This window comes from Lytechinus pictus, chromosome 15 (genome assembly GCF_037042905.1).
Source record: "Lytechinus pictus isolate F3 Inbred chromosome 15, Lp3.0, whole genome shotgun sequence".
Taxonomy (NCBI): Eukaryota; Metazoa; Echinodermata; class Echinoidea; order Temnopleuroida; family Toxopneustidae; genus Lytechinus; species Lytechinus pictus.
Window position 1 is genome coordinate 13503575 of NC_087259.1, and position 19420 is coordinate 13522994.

Genomic DNA, 19420 nt, shown 5'->3' on the forward strand with positions numbered 1-19420 from the left:
GTATAGTAATTCAGAGCCCAATTATGAATATGAATTTTAGATAATAACTATGCATACATGGGCGGAAATCCCAGGGGGACAGGGGGACGTTCCCGCCCCCCTACCCAAAATAGTAGAGGGACACAATACCAAATGTCCCCCAACTATTTTTAGTCTTTTATGATGGAAAGAAATACATCATTCAAAATCGAAATAAAACATGTATTTTAGACGAGATGAGCTTACTTTTTGGGTGATAACCTCTTTTTTTTTTTGGCTTGTCACATTTTCTAGCCCCTGGTCCCCCCTACCTTTAGGGAGAGATATCCGCCCTTGTATGTATATGTATATCATAAACCAAAACATCCTTTAAATAAACTGGCATGAATGTGTGTGTATGGGGGGGGGGGGGGTCAAATCCTCGTATGCTTGTGGATAAGGCGATTGAAAATTGTGTATATTTCTTCATTTCCAAGGGGATCAACACTTTACAAGCTTTGCTTTTTAGTGGACCCCCCTCATTTCCATTTATGCTCAATATTATACTGTTTTTTGTTTTACGAAGTAAGAATACTCATTTGTAAAATTGTACTTGATTTGTATTACTTTATATTACTTTGTTTTATGTTTTGAATGGAAATGGAATAAAGAATTTAAAGAATTGAATTGAATATAAATATAATAGGCTTACCCCATACTACTACTACTACTACTACTTAAAATGAGTTACTGAAGACATTGATCAAATAAACCCCATTAATAAAACACGCAGGGCAACAACATTTCCCATATCTTTACAATTTCATTTTTTTTTTTACTGGAGACTTAAACCGCATTAATAACAATTTGGTGAGTGTTTCAAATGATAGTGGAATCTTATTAAAAAAAATCATCTCATTATGATAGGCCTGAACTGTCATCACCAAAAGAGAAAGATGTTAGTATTGCTTACACCTAAATGTATCCCGTAGACTATACACAGCGCTTGGTGTATAGGGGTGCCCCCTCTCGAAACTTTGAATTTTCATTCTTATATAATGCTATCAGCCCCCCCCCCCCCCCCGCCTGCTTGGACCAGATTTACAACGAACACAACGTTCGAACGAACCTTTTTGTAACCATAGCCGAAATGGCCTTAACCTTTTATTTTGACGAAATATTTATTTTCATGCTTGCTCGATTTTCTCTATTCATTCAGGTCAACAAATATACGTTTACTTCCGAGTGCACACACGAATGTGTTTTAAAATTTGACCTGCAACTTTCCAGTGATAAAGTCGAGTTGTCTGTGTCATTGGTCCATGGTCATGACTATCATAAATTATAATAGTCTGTCACTGTGAACCCTCGCAGTGATTGTGAATTTGAGCTCTTTTCCCCGATCTTCACTTCGAGCTGCTAGAAGAGAAAAATTGAAATTTGAAAATGTGGAAGCGTCTGGTTCTTGTGGTGCTTTTTGCGGCTGTGGTCAGTCATTTGATTGCTATCATGTGAGTTTTTGTAGTGATACGTATTAGAAGTAATATTTCACAGAGCACGAAAACGAGTCCACGCTTTAAAATGTATGATGAAAGGACCTTTTATGCTATACGCTTTGTATAATGCAATTTTTCATGCATGTTTATATTGCCATCAATATCACAACTAATATTAATCAGGATATGGTTGCTTCTACTATACTACTACTACTACTACTACTACTACTACTACTACTACTTCTACTACTACTACTACTTTAAAATTTTTTTAAACAATCTCTTGTCATTCATTGCATAGAACATTTCATTATATTGGTGTAATGTTATTTTAATGTTGCATGTTATGTGGATAATATATACAGCTATGTATTGATTTGTTGTTAAAGAAAGACATACATAACAACCTTCGAAATAACGATTGTCACAGTACACGTAGATATTATTTCATTCGCATAACTGATCGTATTATAGCTGCTGGTACTCAAAAGATGAGAATCATATTTTCTATGCCCTATACAGACACTGGCTATCTTCAGTGAATCCGAGGTGTAGAGGTTGGGCTTTAAATAATTCCTTAAAAAAGTATTTTCATTGTCTCTATATTTTGTCACCAATCGTTGAATTATGAAAATGTCTCACCCATATTTTTCTCTCTTTTTTTAAAATACAAATTCTAACTTCTTCTTCCAGAAAGATTCTGGGTTTAGAGAAAACAATTTACAATGTCAAACCAGGTGACTGCCAGTTTGTTCGTGGAATAGGTAAGTTTTGTTTTAATGTTGCTGATACGTGTAATGTCAGACTATAATTAGTGATTACATGTTTACATGCTTGACCATGTTTACACATGTCTAATCAAAATGAAATAGAATACCGTACTTGGAAGCCGGTTTACAATCACTTCTTTCAAAGGTTCCGATAATTTTTTTATATTACCAAGAACAGCCAATGTTAAATGTGATGATAAATAGTTCTACTGGGTCGGCCGTTAAAGTACTTTTATGATAATTTGTAATTTTACATTTTCATTCGTTTTTTTAGAACATGGCTCGGAGGATTTGGAGCTTTTATCAGATGGCATTGTGATTGTATCAGAGGTAGATCATAATTATGATTTCATGATAATATTGTAACAGGGATAATTTGCAATAGAAAGTAATACAAAAAGAACATACGAAGAGAAGAGAAGAGAAAGGAAAGGACGGGAAATGAAGGGAAGGGAAGGGAAAGAAAAAAAAACAGAAAAGAAAAGAAAGGAAAGAAAAAAAGAAAAGAAAAAAGAAATAAGAAAAGAAAATAAAAGAAAAGGAAAGAAAAGAAAAGGAAAAGAAATGATAGGAAAAGAAAATATAACTTTCTAAGGTTATATAAACACTTAAAAAATGCCCCTCCCAAAACTAGTGACGTGATGAGCCATAGGCTGTTAAGGGGGCACAATAGTTTTGAATGAGCGATTTTTTTTCTTTAAAATCTTTTTTAATTGAAAATCTAATTTTGCAATGATTTTTGGGGTAATATTCAGCAACTATAATACCACATTTAACCCCCTACTTCCTTTCCATTTCTTTCTCTTTTTTTAAGTCGTCAGTAGCGTATTCATGGGGGTAAATCCGCCCCTGTTAGTCATGAATATTTGGGGATCCCCCCCCCCCCATTTCTAGAATAAAAACTTATAAAACCAGACTAATTTTACCATGTTTTGTATCATAGCTGTTCCTTGCAAGAATGTCGCGATCATGTATACCATTTAGATCTTATTCGCGTGGCAAACCCAATTCAATATATTGATAGGATTAATGTCTATAGTGATGCGTTGTAATTTTGCACCCTTCAACTGAACTTGTTGCAAAGCTTTGAAGAAAGATTCGCATAGTGCAATAAAACGGAGCAGCAATATATTGGCAAAAAAGGTCCAATCAGTGGACATTTCCTAAGAATGACCCATGATCCTTTCCGTTTCTATTCCCGTTCTTAGGGCTATTTGCCATTCAAAGACCGTGTCGAAGGAGCACCAAGAGGTCATCTATTTGGTTATGACGTCAACAATCATGAAAATGGAGCCATCGAGTTGAAGATCAAGGGTGATTACGTCATCAACACGCTTCATCCACATGGCATTGCAGCATTCGAAGATAAAGACACAGGTAAGAATCGCATTTCTAAATTTACTTTCTACGAATTATGCGTGAATTATGTTCTGAAAGTGTTCTGAACTAATAATCTTAATAAAAATGATAAAGCTTGATACGAACTCATATAGGAGCACTTTGAGCATCTCAAGGTGGATATATGCACTGTACAAATACCCTTATTATTATTATTATCATTATTATTATTATCATGATATTATTATTATTATTATAATTTGATAGTATTATTATCATCATCATTGCTATTATTAATATTCTTATTATTGTCAGTATCATTATCCTATAAACAATATACGGAGTCCTACAATTACAACGTCTTGTATACGGTCACGACAGACATAAAGCTTTATGAAACTCTGCCCTGATCATCGTATGTCACCTAAGTATATGGCCAATGAATGAATGGGGGTGCCTTTCGTGATTTATAAAGTAGGGGCCAGGAAATGCAAAGTAGACAAAAGAGTATATTAAAGGGAGATCTTTTTCAAGGAACTATTCAACACCCCGTTATTCAATTGAATACAAAAATGATGTCACTTATTGGTCGGCTTGCGCCCCCCCCCCCCATCATCAAACTGCACTGGTGCCGCCCTCGCCAATTAAGATTAGTACATCGCCAAGTATTCAATTTTCATTAAAAAAATAATGATTAAAAAAAATGATAGTATTGTTTTGGCTAGAAGCAGTGCTACGGGTAGAACTGAGAGCAAGAATGAAACAGTCCCTATGAGTTGCAAGTTTTGAAAAGTGAGGGGAAAGAAAATAGTTTTAAAGGGGAAGGGAATATAAGCCTAGTATGTAGTTAAACAGTGTCAAAATGAGAGATATGGGTCGCTTAACTGTATATTACCTTTGATATATAAACTGCAGGGGTGTTGCCCCATCCCGGGCAATCGAAATAACATTGCGCCATGAATTTGGGCAATGATGCCTTCGATATCTTTGCCATTGTTTCTTCTTTCATTTTGAATGTACAGAAAAGACATTTGTTTTTGTCATAAACCACCATGTTGGATTTGATGTCGTGGATATCTTTGAGTTTGATCGAAGCACGATGTCTTTAGCATTTCTCAAATCAAAGAGAGATCCTCTAATGAAAAGGTAAGGGTTAATCGACGATTACCACCACCACCATCATCTCCATCATCATTGTCGTCATCATCATCATCGTCATCATCATCATCATCTTCTTCTTCTTCTTTTTCATCATTATCATCATCATCACCATCATCATCATCATCACCATAATCATCATCATCGTCATCATTATCAGCAGCAGCAGCATCGTCATCATTATCATTATTATCAACATCATTATCGTCTCCACAATCATCATCATCATCATAATCATCATCGTCATTGTCAACATTTGAAAATCTTAACCTAAGGTTACGTTTTTGAAATGTCATCATAACGTAGAAAGTATATGAACCTAGTTCTTGAAACTTGGACATAAGAGTAATCAAGTATCACTAAAATCCCGTGCGAGTTTCAGGTTACAAAACTACGGTCAAAGGTCATTTAAGGTCAATGAACTTTGGCCATGTGAGGGGTAATTGTTGAATCGCCATCATAACTTTGAATTTTTATGGATATAGTTTATGGAAAATGTGGGCAGCCATGGGGGTCATCTATGACGGGCCGTACATGCCACAAGCCGTCATTCATTCACTCACTCGAGCATGTCGAGTGAGTGAATGATTTGCACGTTTTTTTTTTACCATCACTCACTCGGGAGAGTGCGTGATTGAACAGTTTTATCCAATCAGAGAGCTAGAATCTTTATCAGGACCTCCCCCCTCCCTCACAAAAGTGGCTGTACACTCACTCGAGTGATTGTACATTCAGTCGAGTGGTTGTACATCCACTCGAATGGATGTACTACTACTTCAGTGAGGGGTCTCGATTACGATTCTAGCTCTCTGATTGGATAAAACTGTACAATCATTCCCCTCCCGAGTGAGTGATGGTAAAAAACGTACAAATTATTCACTCACTCGGTATGTTCGAGTGAGTGAATGAATGACGGCTTATGGCATGAACGGCCCGTCATAGTCATCAAGTAACACTGACAAGCCTTAGGTCACATGATCAAAGTCAAATGTCATTTAGGGTCAATGAATGTATCATTTTATCATTATATGAATGTTTTTGTGAATGATTATTTTATAGTAGTTTTCAAAGTCAGCACTGCTGCTTTATTGAATCGCGTAATGCAGGCGAGACTGTCAGAGGCTGTTTACTTGTTTGATTTTTTTTAAATCTCGGAATAAAGCTTGTATATTTATTCAGTCTAGAGAAAAATACCTCTTTTTTATTTGGTTACAGTGTGAAAAACTTAATAGCGACAGGACCGGAATCCTTTTTTATTACCAATGAAGGCTACTTCCTCAACCCACGTATGAGGTCTCTTGAAGAGATGCTCTTATTGAGAACGGGATACATTCTTTTTTGTGACATCACTGGCTGCAAGCAAGTATCGGAATCGTTAAACGGTCCAAACGGTATTGATATCTCTAAGGATGGCAGGTCAGTTATCATTGATTTATACATTGATTATTTTATTTCTTTTAATCAGCTTTTTCGTATTTCTTAAAGGGGTTCTTCAGGCTGAAAATAATACGATTTGAAAGTAAAATCAGATAAACAAAACACTGAAAATTTCATCGAAACGGACAATGAATAAAAAGGTGCGGACATTTAAAAAAGTTTGGTAAGATTTCGATGAAACAATTTTACATTTATCTTCGTGAATATGCAATGAGCAAGCAAATGGTTTTGTCATTATTCCCACTTATTTTATTGTATGAATTCGTAACACTGATTAATTATCTCGTTTTTATTTAGGTATCTCTACGTTTCTCAATTTTTTTCGAGGCAAATCCGTGTATACGAACGAAACACGGCCGACAATTCCCTTACACCAAATAAGGTATGTAGACTTTTTTCCTCTGTGCCCCCTTTTCGAAGGTAGGGGGGTTGTCAAGTTATCTGTAGTTTCGAATATGTGTAGCATTAATGTTGTAAACGGACATAGCCCATGTGCTTTCAGGAATTTACGAAAACTGCTCACATTCGAAGATTGGAGATGGGAGGTATATCCTCACCCCCCCCCCCCCCGGCTATATGTATCACTTGTAAATCTGCAGCCGATCAGTTTCATCTATACTTACTTATGCATATAGCATATCAATTTTTTTTTTTTTGTTGTTACACAGAACAGATCAGCAGTATGTAATGGAGTAAAATGTTTAATAGATTCCAAGATTTTTTGATTAATTTTCTTTAAATATTTTACATGTATATTGTTTAAAATGAAATCAAACGAAACAACTCTAAAGTCCTACTTTTTTTTTAATGACAGGGTATTTACGTCATTGATCTCGGAACGACACCCGACAATATTTTTGTGGACGAATCTGGTGATATATGGGCTGGGTGCATCAAAGTTCTATCCACGGCTCTTTCATATATGGATACAAAGGAAGGACTAGTCCCATCTCAGGTCCTACGAATAAGAGTTGGATCCAACGATTATGAAATGTCTGAAGTTTACAGTGAGGATGGCAGGAATATTACGATGTCAACCAGTGCTGTCTACCATAGAGGCGTCCTACTCATTGGATCATTGCATGAACGAATGATGCGTTGCCAAGTTAATACGCTTTAGTGAGCAGATGTTAGTATTCTCGAAATGTTATCCATCCAATACACTAAAAGAGAGCATGAAGATTAAAGAGGCCAATTTGATAATGATTAGCCCAAATTCGTCCTGTGATCTCACATTTTAAATGTTTGTAATAACCCCTTTCTTTGGCCAGATTTATTTCAAAATCCGATTATTCTATTTCTCGTATGGTTCTGCTTGCATAAAAAATGAAGCAAGGGAATGTATTTCCTTTCAAATTAATTCATTAGTGTTCATGGTTATTGACGCTTTCGCGCCGATATGGCGGGGTAATAATATCTTACCACATATCAAGGCACAGCACTATAAATGGACATTATTAATATTATTATTATTATTATTATTGTTATTATTATTATCATTATTGTTATTATTATTATTATTATTATTAATATTGTTGTTGTTCTTATTATTATGGTATTCATGTATCGGTTATACGTCTTACCTAACTTTTCTTCAGGGTTTGCATGCTTATTCTTAAAACTTTATTGACAACTAAAATGTCACAATTTTCAATCTTGCTCAAAGTTTATACCCTCCTTTATAATATTCTCCATTATGCGTGTCATAATTCGTAAGCTTCGTATCAAGTTCTGTAACTAATTAAAGAGAGGAAAAAAAAAAGACCCAGATTCAGGGATGCTTGACAAGAAACCGATCTGGTTAATGTTTTATTTTTCAAATAATTGAATTAAAATTTACGGGGGGGGGGGGGCTTCAGTCCCCATTGTTTCAGTAACCATATACAAAAAAATACGTGAAAATTATCATCAAACTTTGATTTTATAGAAGTTCATGCCCAATCATGTGTCCGATTCTAGTCAGTCCGAGTCCGGTCTCGAGTACGAGACCGGACCACACATCATTGTTCATCCCCACCCCTTCACTTACAAAACAGTTCCGGAATCCGAAAGAATTGCTCTTATCGTATACTCGTAAATATAAATACATCGTAATCATTAATATTTGAATTATTTATATCCGTACATTACATTTATAATTATTCAGTGTAATATTATTGTGCACAGTTGTACCTTTTTTTTTCTTAAAAATGTAATCTTTAGATTTGATGGTCTTGTTTATAGCATTGCTGTTTTATTTAAATTTGTAATATCAAGTTATGTCAGAGAAAGTTAAGCCATGTGGGTAAGTTAAAAACATGAGTGAGTGTACCGGGTTGGGGTGGCTGCACCCCCCCCAAAAAAAAAAATGTCCTATTATGAGTGTTGTACCAAATTAGGTATATTTATCAAAAGGGAATTTCGGAATTACGTAATTTTCTTATTTTACTCTCGAGTTTGATTAAATATTTAACGTTATGCTTGTATGACTTTTCTCTATCTATTCAAATCGAAATGATATTGGACGGACTTGGTATTTAATAAAAAGATCTTTTATATGAATGTGTTTTGTCATATTTTGCATTCCTGTGTTTCTTATCTCGTATATTTCTAATACAGTTGTGATAAACAGTACTTTTATTGTATTTATTGGCCCAGTTTTCCTTCATATCAAGAATGGTAAAATGTATATTTCTATGTATCCCTCCTGTTTGCAAACAAGAGAAATAATTATATCGTTTATTCTAAAGCAACAGTAAAAGTACAAATGAAAATGCACCAAAATTACCGAATCCGGAGGGGAGGGGGCTAATTCAATCCATCACATGGCCGGGTACCCGCCCGTATAATAAAACAGAACGTTCCTAATTATTTTATCACCCATTTTTAAAAAGCAATTACAGCTTGAAATGCAGACGTGTCATTTAGAAAACTCAAGTGTTTCCTACATCTTATATTTAAAATATTTGTACTGAGTAAAATAATGGCAATGATCATACGCCATTCCTTAATGAAATCACAGGGATGATCCTGCGAACGCTTCCAATTTTTTTCCACTTGCGTCATAATTCTCAAATTTCTTAAAATCCTAACAAATCATCCAAATAGAAGCTGACAAATCCTGTTTAAGCGCTCTATACCTGTGACGCCATTTGATCACAGGCCGGTGGGCGGGGGCGGGTGGGGGATGGGGTGTAGTGACCCCCATGATTCTTTGAAAAGGGGCAAAGAGATCAATATAACTTACGGTGAAACTCTTCGTGTCGTCATAGCAAGGGCTCCGTTCTCTTGTAAGCTGTAGTGCGATCTGCGATGGAACGACTCGGGAGATTCTCCATTTTGCGAGATGGTGTACCACGTCCCCACGTACTAAAAAGAAAATAGAATTTGAAATGCAGAGTAAGGTTTTTTTTCATAAAGTAATACGTTTTTTATGTGTGTAAGTGTGTGTGTGGGTGGGTGTACGTATGCATGTGTGAATAATCGACCTTTTGATGGCTGAATATATCAATTTAGATAAACCTGGGGGACCGTTTCATGAAAGTTGTCAGCACTGACAAGTTGTCTTTCTCCGACAGTTACCATAGTAACAGTCAGAGGCCAGTGCCTTTCAGCCAATCAAAACCAAGGATTTCACTGAAATTGTCAGCACTGGCAATTTAGTCAGTGCTGACCACTTTCATGAAACACCCACCAGGGCCCCATCTTACAAATAGTTATGATTGATCCAATCAACCACAACTATTCAAAGCCAGCAACGTCATCATATAATCATGATAATAAGCATGTTAGTTCCACCTGTTTTCTAGATATGCTGTATATTCTTACATTCATAGATTTCTTGAAAATTCTGTGTGATCCTTTTTGTTTACACAAGACAGGACAGTGCAATTTTTTCTGTGAGAAAAGTGATTACAGTGATGGATTTCCATATACACTGTAAAATTATCTGAATTAGTAGTTTACACTTATTAATGTACAGTATATAAGTAGAATTTATTATTTGTAATTATTTCTCGATTTTATATTTTAAATTAACGCCTTATTTAAATAATTACGACAAGTAAATGTTAAAATCTTTAAATAACTGTCATATCTATTAGTGTTTTAAATTGTTTTGGATTAGGGTGTGCAGAATATTTTATTCTTTTGTTGAATCAAAGAAAGAGCAACATTAATAGGTACTCATCAGAAAATTTCAGATTTCTTTTCAGGTTTTCGGAAAATGTTAATATTATTCTCGCTATTTTATTTGTTAGGATGACCCGGTCGCGTGTAAATATAAATGTCAGTACATATCATGTACAGGTAAGTGACAATGCATAAAGTCTAATATTTGGATAAATAAAAGATGTCTAAGATGAAAATGATGCCACTGAAAGTGGGACGATGGGGGAGCGGACTTTCAAATCACGAAAGTCTACTCCCCCATTTGCTATTTTAATATTTCAGTGATTGCTTTACTTAATTGAATAAAGCTGTTGTAATTTAATTTACTTGAGTAAAATGGATGCACAAAAATTAAGTATGTTTTACTTAAAACTGTCAAACTTATAAATACTTGAAAAATTTAAGGCAATTTTTGTTTTGCCTCAATTTTATTGAGTAATTTCAAATATTTTTTTACAGTGTAGTTGGCGTTGATTGGATCGATCGAAACTCTTTGTAAGACGGGACCCAGAGGTTATTTGTATTTACAAAAAATAGTGTTATTAACAAGATTGCACAAGGATATCTTATTTTCCCCTCCTTTATTTTCATCATTATCATCATGGTTGTCAAAATCAGTCGTAGCGAGCCATTAAAAAAATACATTCCCTGTAGACTGTAGATTAAAGGACAAGTCCACCCCAACCAAAAGTGGATTTGAATAAAAAGAGAAAAATCCAACAAGCACAACACTGAAAATTTCATCACAATCAGATGGAAAATAAGAAAGTTATGACAATTTTAAGTTTCGCTTAATTTCACAAAATAGTTATATTCACATCCTGATCGGTATGCAAATGAGGGAACTGATGACATCACACACTCACTCACTATTTCTTTTGTATTTTATTATATGAAATATGAAATATTCTAATTTTCTCCTTATTGTCCTGTGAAACAAAGTTTTATTTCGCCCTGAACATGTGGAATTACCATTGTTTAACATTTTATGGTTCAGTCAAGTTGGTCTTTATTGTCAAATCTGTAAAAATTGAAATATTGTATGATTCAAACAATAAAAAACAAAAGAAATAGTGAGTGAGGGACATCCTCGATTCTCTCATTTGCATGTGTCTAAATTGTGCATATAACTATTTTGTGAAAAATAAGCGAAACTTTAAAATGTCATAACTTTCTTATTTTACATCCGATTTGGATGAAATGTTTAGCATTATGCTTGTCTGATTTTTCTCTATTGATTCAAATCAACATTTTTCTGAGGTGGACTTGACCTTTAATGATTTTGAATCACGTGGAACCCTTTTAATGATCACATTTTCAGTCCTAAACTCTGAAACCTACACTGTTGTGCGAATTTTGTCTATTCACCCGATGTCGGTATTTACATTTGACATGTTTGATCGAGTTATTCGTGAGATTTACTCCCTTTTTTGTTTATTCCAGTCAATCCGTAAACCCATCCGCAAATTTACTTTCTTTATTGAGGTCAGACTTAAGCTCTTTCAATAAAATATATATGAAGACGTCTGTCTTAAGCTCTGACTAAAATATTGTTTAAGGCACAAGTGAAATGAATTATACAAAATTAAGACTCAGTGTACTGTTAATATCACTTTTTTATTGACTGATTCTTTTGTGTTTTTAACAAGTTTTACGCCCTCTCTCGAAGTACAGTAATTATTTCATTTTACAAAGGAAAGACCATTCTAACCAGGGAGACTAGACGTCCCGGATTTTAAAGGACAGTCCCGTTTTCAGCAATTTTGTTCCGCGTCCTGTATTTCACAGGAGCTGCGGAACGGTTTAGAACGTGGGGGGGGGGTGACTATGCCCAAAAGAAATCACAATCAGATGGTCATTTTTACGTCTTTGTACACGGTTTTTGAAAAAAAATGGGGACTGAAGACTACCCAGCCCCCTCCCCTGTTCCACAGCCCCTTTTTTATGATTTAGAACACAATTATCATACGAGGCAGTACACTAAAAAATCAATAGAAATGGAAACTAACTATATAAATTCTTATTTTTTATACATTATTTATGGAATCTTTCCTCAAGCCTACTTTGTAGAACACATGGTTTGTAATCAGTTGTTATGAACATTAAAGATTGTAAACATAATTATTGTAAATTATCATGATTATACGGTGAACTTTGTAAACATAATGTGAGTTATCATGGTTGTACAGTAAAGATTGTAAACATATTTGTAGTTTATCATGTTCATATGCAGTGAAGATTGTAAAAGCTCTGGCGTAAATCTCGTGTTGGAGTTTGACCCTCTCCTTTTTTCATGGGAAACCAAGGACCAGGGCCCTGCGAACGATTTTTTACTGGGGTGTTGATGTGAATTTAACAAGCAAAAAAAGTTTTCACTACAAAATAGAGCTTATTTCTGTCCGGAGAAAGCTGACAAGCAAACAAAACAAAAAAAAACAAAAAAAAAGCTTTTCACAAAAAACATAGGTCATTTTGGTTACATTTCTCCATTTTTTAACACCATACCAGAATTCATGGAGTGCTGCCTATGAAAGATAATACACGCAGCACCCCCCGCTTCTCAGGACCATGCCAAGGACCGGGGGATAAACCCCAAACTACCCCTAGATCCACCACTGCGACTCCTTTTCGTTTTAACTGACAGTGAATTCAAATTTTGAAAATTAAAAGTCTTTGGATTGACATAAACTTTACCCTCTTTCCAGCGCAATTTAAACCTGTATCATTGGGCACCACTGTAATTAAGTCACTACTGACCGTGTCAAAATGACGTTCATCTGTCATTATCGTTGATCAATTGTGATGATAACCTAGTTCTGTATTATAACAACAATGCTGCAAAAATAACTATCTATGTCAGATGAAAGGGGTCACCTCGCAGTTCAAAAGAGACAAACAATTTTTAGCACAAATGATGTTAACTTTCGTCAAAGATGCAAGGACGGTTTAGAGTTGACAAATGAGTCAAACCAATTAACAGCATGCTTTGGTTTTATGGCCCTGGACAATCGGTGGATTATTATAGAACACTCCGTCGTGTTATTGTTTGATTTTAAAGGCGAATCAAGTGGAAGTTGCACCCTTTAAAAACAAGAAAATCAGGTCATTCTTCCCCGGGTGATTGTTTCTTAGATACACGCAACTGAGTTACTGAGCTGCTGGCCCGTTTTTGGACTTTTGAGGAGGATGAAGAACTGCCTCGTGCCCAAAAGATCGTATATAAGGTACGATGGTGCTTCTTTCAAGTTGGATGACGTACTTGCCCCCTCTCTCTTTTCGTTTCTCCCCCACCCCCCACCCCCTCTCTCTCTCCCTCTCTCTTTTTGCATCCTCCAGGTCGATCTTTGAATACACTGGGAGCGTGTTACATAAGCCCCGGATTCACTTTTTACAAATTGTTACAGCTACATCCACGATACCCTAGCTTGGCACCGCACCCCCTCCCAGAACGCCACTATAATTTAGCTACTTCTGATTTTAAACCACTCTTCCAAATGATAAGCAAATCCAATCAAACAATACAGGTATATCTAAAAAGTAAGACATATGAAAAATGAAACAGATCTGCTTCTTACCTGCTGGATGTTGAAGTTTTCTTGAACTTGGAAGTCGGACACCACGCAGCTCCTGGCTTGCACACCCTTGTTCTTGAGGCGTCCGTGAGCCACCGAACCAACCTCGCTGAGTATACCCAACAACATACAGATCACTATTACCTTGGCAGACATGTTGGTGATTTATTCCTATCTCTACAAATTCCTAATAAGTTTGTCTCAAAAGTAAAGAGACCAAGTGCACCGGCAATGCGTCTGCCAGTTGACTCGGACCTTTCCGAAGAAGAAACAAAAACAATACAGGTGTTTCGATGAAGACGTCTACAAGCCTACAGCTCTGCGTTATGCATTGCGATTGTTTTCGATCTAATCCTCACGCATCCTCCTAGAAACTTCCGAACGGTTGACTTTTGTTGGACTCCACACCTACTCTGCCTTTTCTCCAACTTCCGATTAAAGTACACATTTGCTCAATCGATAAACACAATGCCTAACTCCTCTTTGGGTTAACACTTATGTGTGATCTGCTACATACGGGTTAAAGTCTATTATCCCACCAATAAAAAAAAAAGCTATTGTCCGTGCAGCAAAGGGATATAAACGTTGGCAACTTTTGTGGATCTTGAATTTTCTATCCCTTGGCAAAGCAACCACTCAATCAGACTCAATCATTGAAGCCAAACATATCTCCTTCCAGGGCAAACACCAACATGACCAAGTGAGCTGGTCTTCGACATAACAGATATAAAAAATCCTTTTTTGGAATTATTAACCGGACCTGAAGAATCTGAATCATTGATTTAAACCGAATAGAAATGACGAGAATTATGTATACTATAGTTAGCTCAGTTCATTGAACCACATCCCGCAAAGTCGATTGGTCAACGTTTTGGGAAAATAATTTGGCCTCTTGCCCTAGGTCTTTCTTTTCCAAGAATTCTTATCAATCTCCCCTATCAAGGGACCCTATCGAGTAGAATTTTCTAGAAATAATTGTATTTCGGCCATTTCATTGAACTATAATCAAAACTACATTGCTTTGTGACCCAACGCGGTATTAAGGTGACCATGACCTAGCGGGACACGCGTTTTTAATTTGAATATTTGATGCTACCCTAGTGACCACAAACTCAACACGAATGGCCTCCTGCACAAACGAAAATAAAGAGCAAATGGATAACTGAAATACAAACAAAAACTTATTGAAGGAAAATGGAAAATAAGAGTGATTTATTGCACATAAACTGTAATATTTCTGTATGTTTAGAAAGATACTCAACATTGACTGTCTTGGTAAAGTTATTAGAACCAATAAAACAATTGAACAATTCCCCTTTTGAGCCTTCAGAGGCAAATTGTTAACAATTTTCCAAAGGCATGTTGGGGATATGTTTCAGGAGGGGGTCGTATTATCAAGTACTTAGAAGCTTAAAATAAGTTGAATTTTCAGAACGAACGCGATTCATGGTAAGCATTTATATTCTTTTAACAACCATAACCATCGTCTACCATTATATTCAAACTCTACATTAATCAAGTCAATCGTATTTGAAGCTTGTTCACGAATTGTACTTTAAATAACAAACTGGCATCGAGATTTAGCCCAGATACAGACATTCTTTCAATCGAAATTCATTTCCCGGAAGGAAAAGTTGTTAAATGGCCTCATGAGGTCATAGAGATGAATTGATGACTCGGAAAAACCAGATGTAATTGAAATGACATAATACCAATAACAACCTGCAAACTGTAGCTGAAATAAAGCTCACTTTAAGGGGGGGGGCGATCTCAATAAGATACTGTTCCTGATTTACCAATGAGAAAATGTATTAAAATTGACCTGGATGCATCGAATCCATTAAATGTGTGTTTTATCTTTCCCAGGAGAAGAAGAACAAACTGAAAAGAAAGAATAGTTTAAATACTTCTGGGGAAGTACTTAATCACGAAGTTTTCATAAGAAACCCAATTCTTTATACTATAAACAATTTCGTATCTCTTCGTCGCAAGATTCTCTATAACAAAATCCTCTTCCCTTCGATACGGTTCGGTTTGGCTTGTTAATTTGCACGCCTCGTTGAGTTTTTTTTTTATTCCCAGTCCATTTCGGCGGGATTTTCTGTTAAAAAAAAAATCATTATTTTCATTTGACAACTAGATTGCGCTCCTCCTAAAACTCGACCCTCTTTTTTTTTCTTGTTCATCACTCAAGATTTGGGTCTTCTATTATTAACTGGGGTAATTGATGACTTCTTTGTTGTCGCTTATTAATCAAATTGCAAGCTCTTTGAAAAATCATGCTTGATAAAAATGAAGATTGGAAAATGGTTTTAGCTTCAGTTTGACCCCAGAAACTCGCTCGGATTATTGCTACTATATCAACAAAGAGTTGTTGGACTTCACGTATACTGAGCAAATAAGGAATGACAGCACTATATAAGACAAAACCGCAAAGCAAAATACTTGCTTTTCATGTTAAAGCAGTTTCTCAAATAGCAGGTCTTCGGGAACTCGCTTTTAGATGTAAATTATAAAAAAGAAAAAAGAAAAGTGAGGCAGTGTGATCTATTAATTTCAATAGTTTTATCAAGGGAGAGAGAACTCCACCCTGAAATTGAGTTGGTTTGTATTAAATAGAGTTATATCTTGGAACGATAGGCAATTTTGTTTTTAATATAATTATAGAGTAAAATATAAAAAAATGAAATGTTTTTAAATTCAGTTTTAATATGATTAAGTTCGTTAATTTTTTTCTTTCCATTTTTGTTAAATTTTTCTGCTAAATTAATTCGTTCATATGTTTCTTTCTGTCTCTCCCTCTTTGTTTATTTGTTTGATTTTTTTCTCCATCAATTTTCTTTCTTCGTTTTGTTTATTCATTCATGTCTTTGAGTTTTTTTTTAATCATTACTCTCACTTTTTATTGACCTTTCTTTTGCTTTTTAGTCTGTCCCTCTTTCTTTATTTGTTTTCCTTTTCCCTCCTTCCATTCTTTGTTTCTTGGGTTTTTACTTGTATTTATTTCAGTTCATTTCTACATTTTTATTTTTTTCTTTCTGTCATTCGTTTTGAATGTTCATCCTTTCCCCTTTCTTCGTTCCTTTTTGTTTTTATTACTTTATTTCCTTCTTCTACTCTACCATCTATACGATACAGATGATAGAGCAAAAGAAGGAAACTATGTCCTTTAATATGGAATTTGAATTAATCGTTTTTGAAAGGGGCAATCATATCGAATTCGTCAATTGTCATACCGCCATCTCTCTACGCACGCAGGTCTGCAGAAGTGACTTGGTGAAATACTAGTAATCAGTAGTTTTTAAAGTTAACAAACAAAATCATGTATATCGAACAAAAAGACTCTGGAGTCAATTCCTTCATTCAAACATTTCTTTTTTTTATTAAGAGAAGTGTCAATGTATTTTGAGAGGGCAAAGGCGCCAGAAGATGATTACATAAGACTCTAGACAGAACCACGTCATCACCTTTTGGAATTACCTTTTTTTTATCGTATTTTTATCTGAATTTCTTCATTTTCTGTTTTTTTTTTCATTACACGAGAAGTCATATAGGTTACCGCGAACTTCCATTGTTGCACTGCCCCGGACATTTTACCATGATCATGATCACCACCATCGCCATCATCATTAATCGTCATCATCATCATCATCACCATGATCATCACCATCGCCATCATCATTAATCGTCATCATCATCAACATGATCATAATCATCACCATCGCCGTCATCATCGTCATTATCATCATCATCACCATCATCATCATGGGCGTCAATCGGTGGGGGACGGGGGGACGTGTCCCCCCATGATTTTTTCAGGGGGGAGACAATATCAAATGTCCCCCCATGTTTTTGTCACAAAAGAAGGGGGGAATATGTGCATACCTTAACCTTCTCAGGGAAATGAGAGTTGATTCCCCTTAATAAAATATAAAGAAAAAAACAACTGTCATGTAACTTTTCGATGCAATTAACGGTGGGTAAATTCGCATTCAAAAGCAGCGCAGCTAGCCGTCTATGAGCCTTTCCTGTAGGCACGACGCCGGGGTACACGCGAGCACCCACATGGAGACCCGCACGTGCGTTGTGGGTTTTTTTTCATGTTGGTATGCACGGCATGACAGCATAGGCGGATCCAGGGGGGCCCGCCCCCCCCCCCCCCCCCCTATTGGCGGAGCAAAAAAAAAAGAAAGAAAAGGGAAAGAAAAAAGAGAAGAAGAGAGGGAAAAGAGAGGAGAAAAAAAGAAAGGTAAACATAAAGGGAGGAAGACGAGTGAATAAGATAAGGGGAAGACTTGGAAAGTAATAATAAAAAATATTTCATGCCGGGATATAAAATGTTTGCTCGCGCTTCGCGCTCGCATCGCCTTTTAGGTGATTTACATATCTTGCTCAATATGGAGCTTAAATATCAAATCTTGAAGTCAATATACAAAACATATTTCAGCTCGAAAATTTAACTTTCATTATTTTTTTTTATTTGCAAATTTGATTTTCTGTAAAAATGTTTGTTTTATGGTCTGAATATTAACATTTTCTGCTTGCGCTGCGCGCTCGCAAAATTTGACTTGTCAGGTACCTATTATTTTCCTGTATTCCATAAAGTTATCAAAATATCCCTATTTAGGTCAGATTGTGAAAACGTATCAGCTAGCGCTGCATGCTCGCATTTTGATTGGTGAGTTATGTTTATCTCAATATTAATTCTAAAACAAACTACTTAAAATCCCCATTTGATCACATGCAGTTTATCAGAAATTTCGGCTCGCGATTTCCGCTCGCAGTGATTGTTGAAATATATCAACTCATGCATCTTATTCATAATTACAAAAATGCTTTAAATGTCCAGTTTTCAGGTCATAATATTAAGAGATTTCGCGCTCTCATGCTTAGGAAGAGAAATAGGAAGATAGTCGTCATTTTCATATGATGACATAATGTCCCGGTCCTATGTCAAAACTCAAAGTAATAATAATGAAACTTATCAGCTCTTTTTAACTGTGATCCATATCCACCTCACAATTTTCCCACAAAGTGCTTGAAAAACAGAGCTTAAATTGACCCTTTTCAGAGCGGAATATCATATATTTTTAGCTCGCGCTTTGCGCTCGCTTTATTGATTTTCATGATAAGAAATGTATTTAAATAACCCTAATTCTACATGTTCTAGGTCGAAATCTGAAACACGCGTTTATTTAGATACACAGCTTGTTCTCTATTTAAATCATTATCCAGTTTCAGATCACAATATAAAAATTGTCTGCTCGCGCTTTGCGCTCGCATTATTAATGTAGGAAAATTTCCAATTACTCATTTTTATGATTTACAAATCATGAATAGAGTGTCCAGAATATCAATTGTTTAGTTATATACTTGTCCTTTTCACGATTACAAAAAGTGCTTAGAATTTCCATTCTGGAGGTAGAAATTTCAAAATTTCCAGCTTGCGCTTCGCGCTCTATTTGGTAGTTAAAATATGTAACGTCATCATGGCTAACACGCAGCCGTTAACAGATCAGATCAAAGCGTATATCAAAAATAA

The 19420-nt window shown here is 35.6% G+C and overlaps 1 protein-coding gene across 1 annotated transcript; it reads left to right on the forward strand.

The window, feature by feature from the left end:
- Positions 1-1209: 1209 nt before the first annotated feature.
- LOC129278372 (serum paraoxonase/arylesterase 1-like) lies at positions 1210-7532 on the forward strand. Its single transcript, XM_054914561.2, has 8 exons — positions 1210-1469; positions 2148-2218; positions 2499-2554; positions 3433-3601; positions 4585-4708; positions 5936-6136; positions 6455-6539; positions 6972-7532. The coding sequence occupies exons 1-8, from the start codon at positions 1405-1407 to the stop codon at positions 7275-7277; spliced, it is 1077 nt and encodes a 358-aa protein (XP_054770536.2). The 5' UTR covers positions 1210-1404; the 3' UTR covers positions 7278-7532.
- Positions 7533-19420: the final 11888 nt, after the last annotated feature.

Bases quoted from the DNA above. Each gene is read 5' to 3' on its own strand.
- LOC129278372 (XM_054914561.2), top strand. From the start codon at position 1,405: ATGTGGAAGCGTCTGGTTCTTGTGGTGCTTTTTGCGGCTGTGGTCAGT. The intron at 1,470-2,147 runs GTGAGTTTTTGT...TTCTTCTTCCAG, and splicing joins AGTCATTTGATTGCTATCAT to AAAGATTCTGGGTTTAGAGA. The intron at 4,709-5,935 runs GTAAGGGTTAAT...ATTTGGTTACAG, and splicing joins AGAGATCCTCTAATGAAAAG to TGTGAAAAACTTAATAGCGA.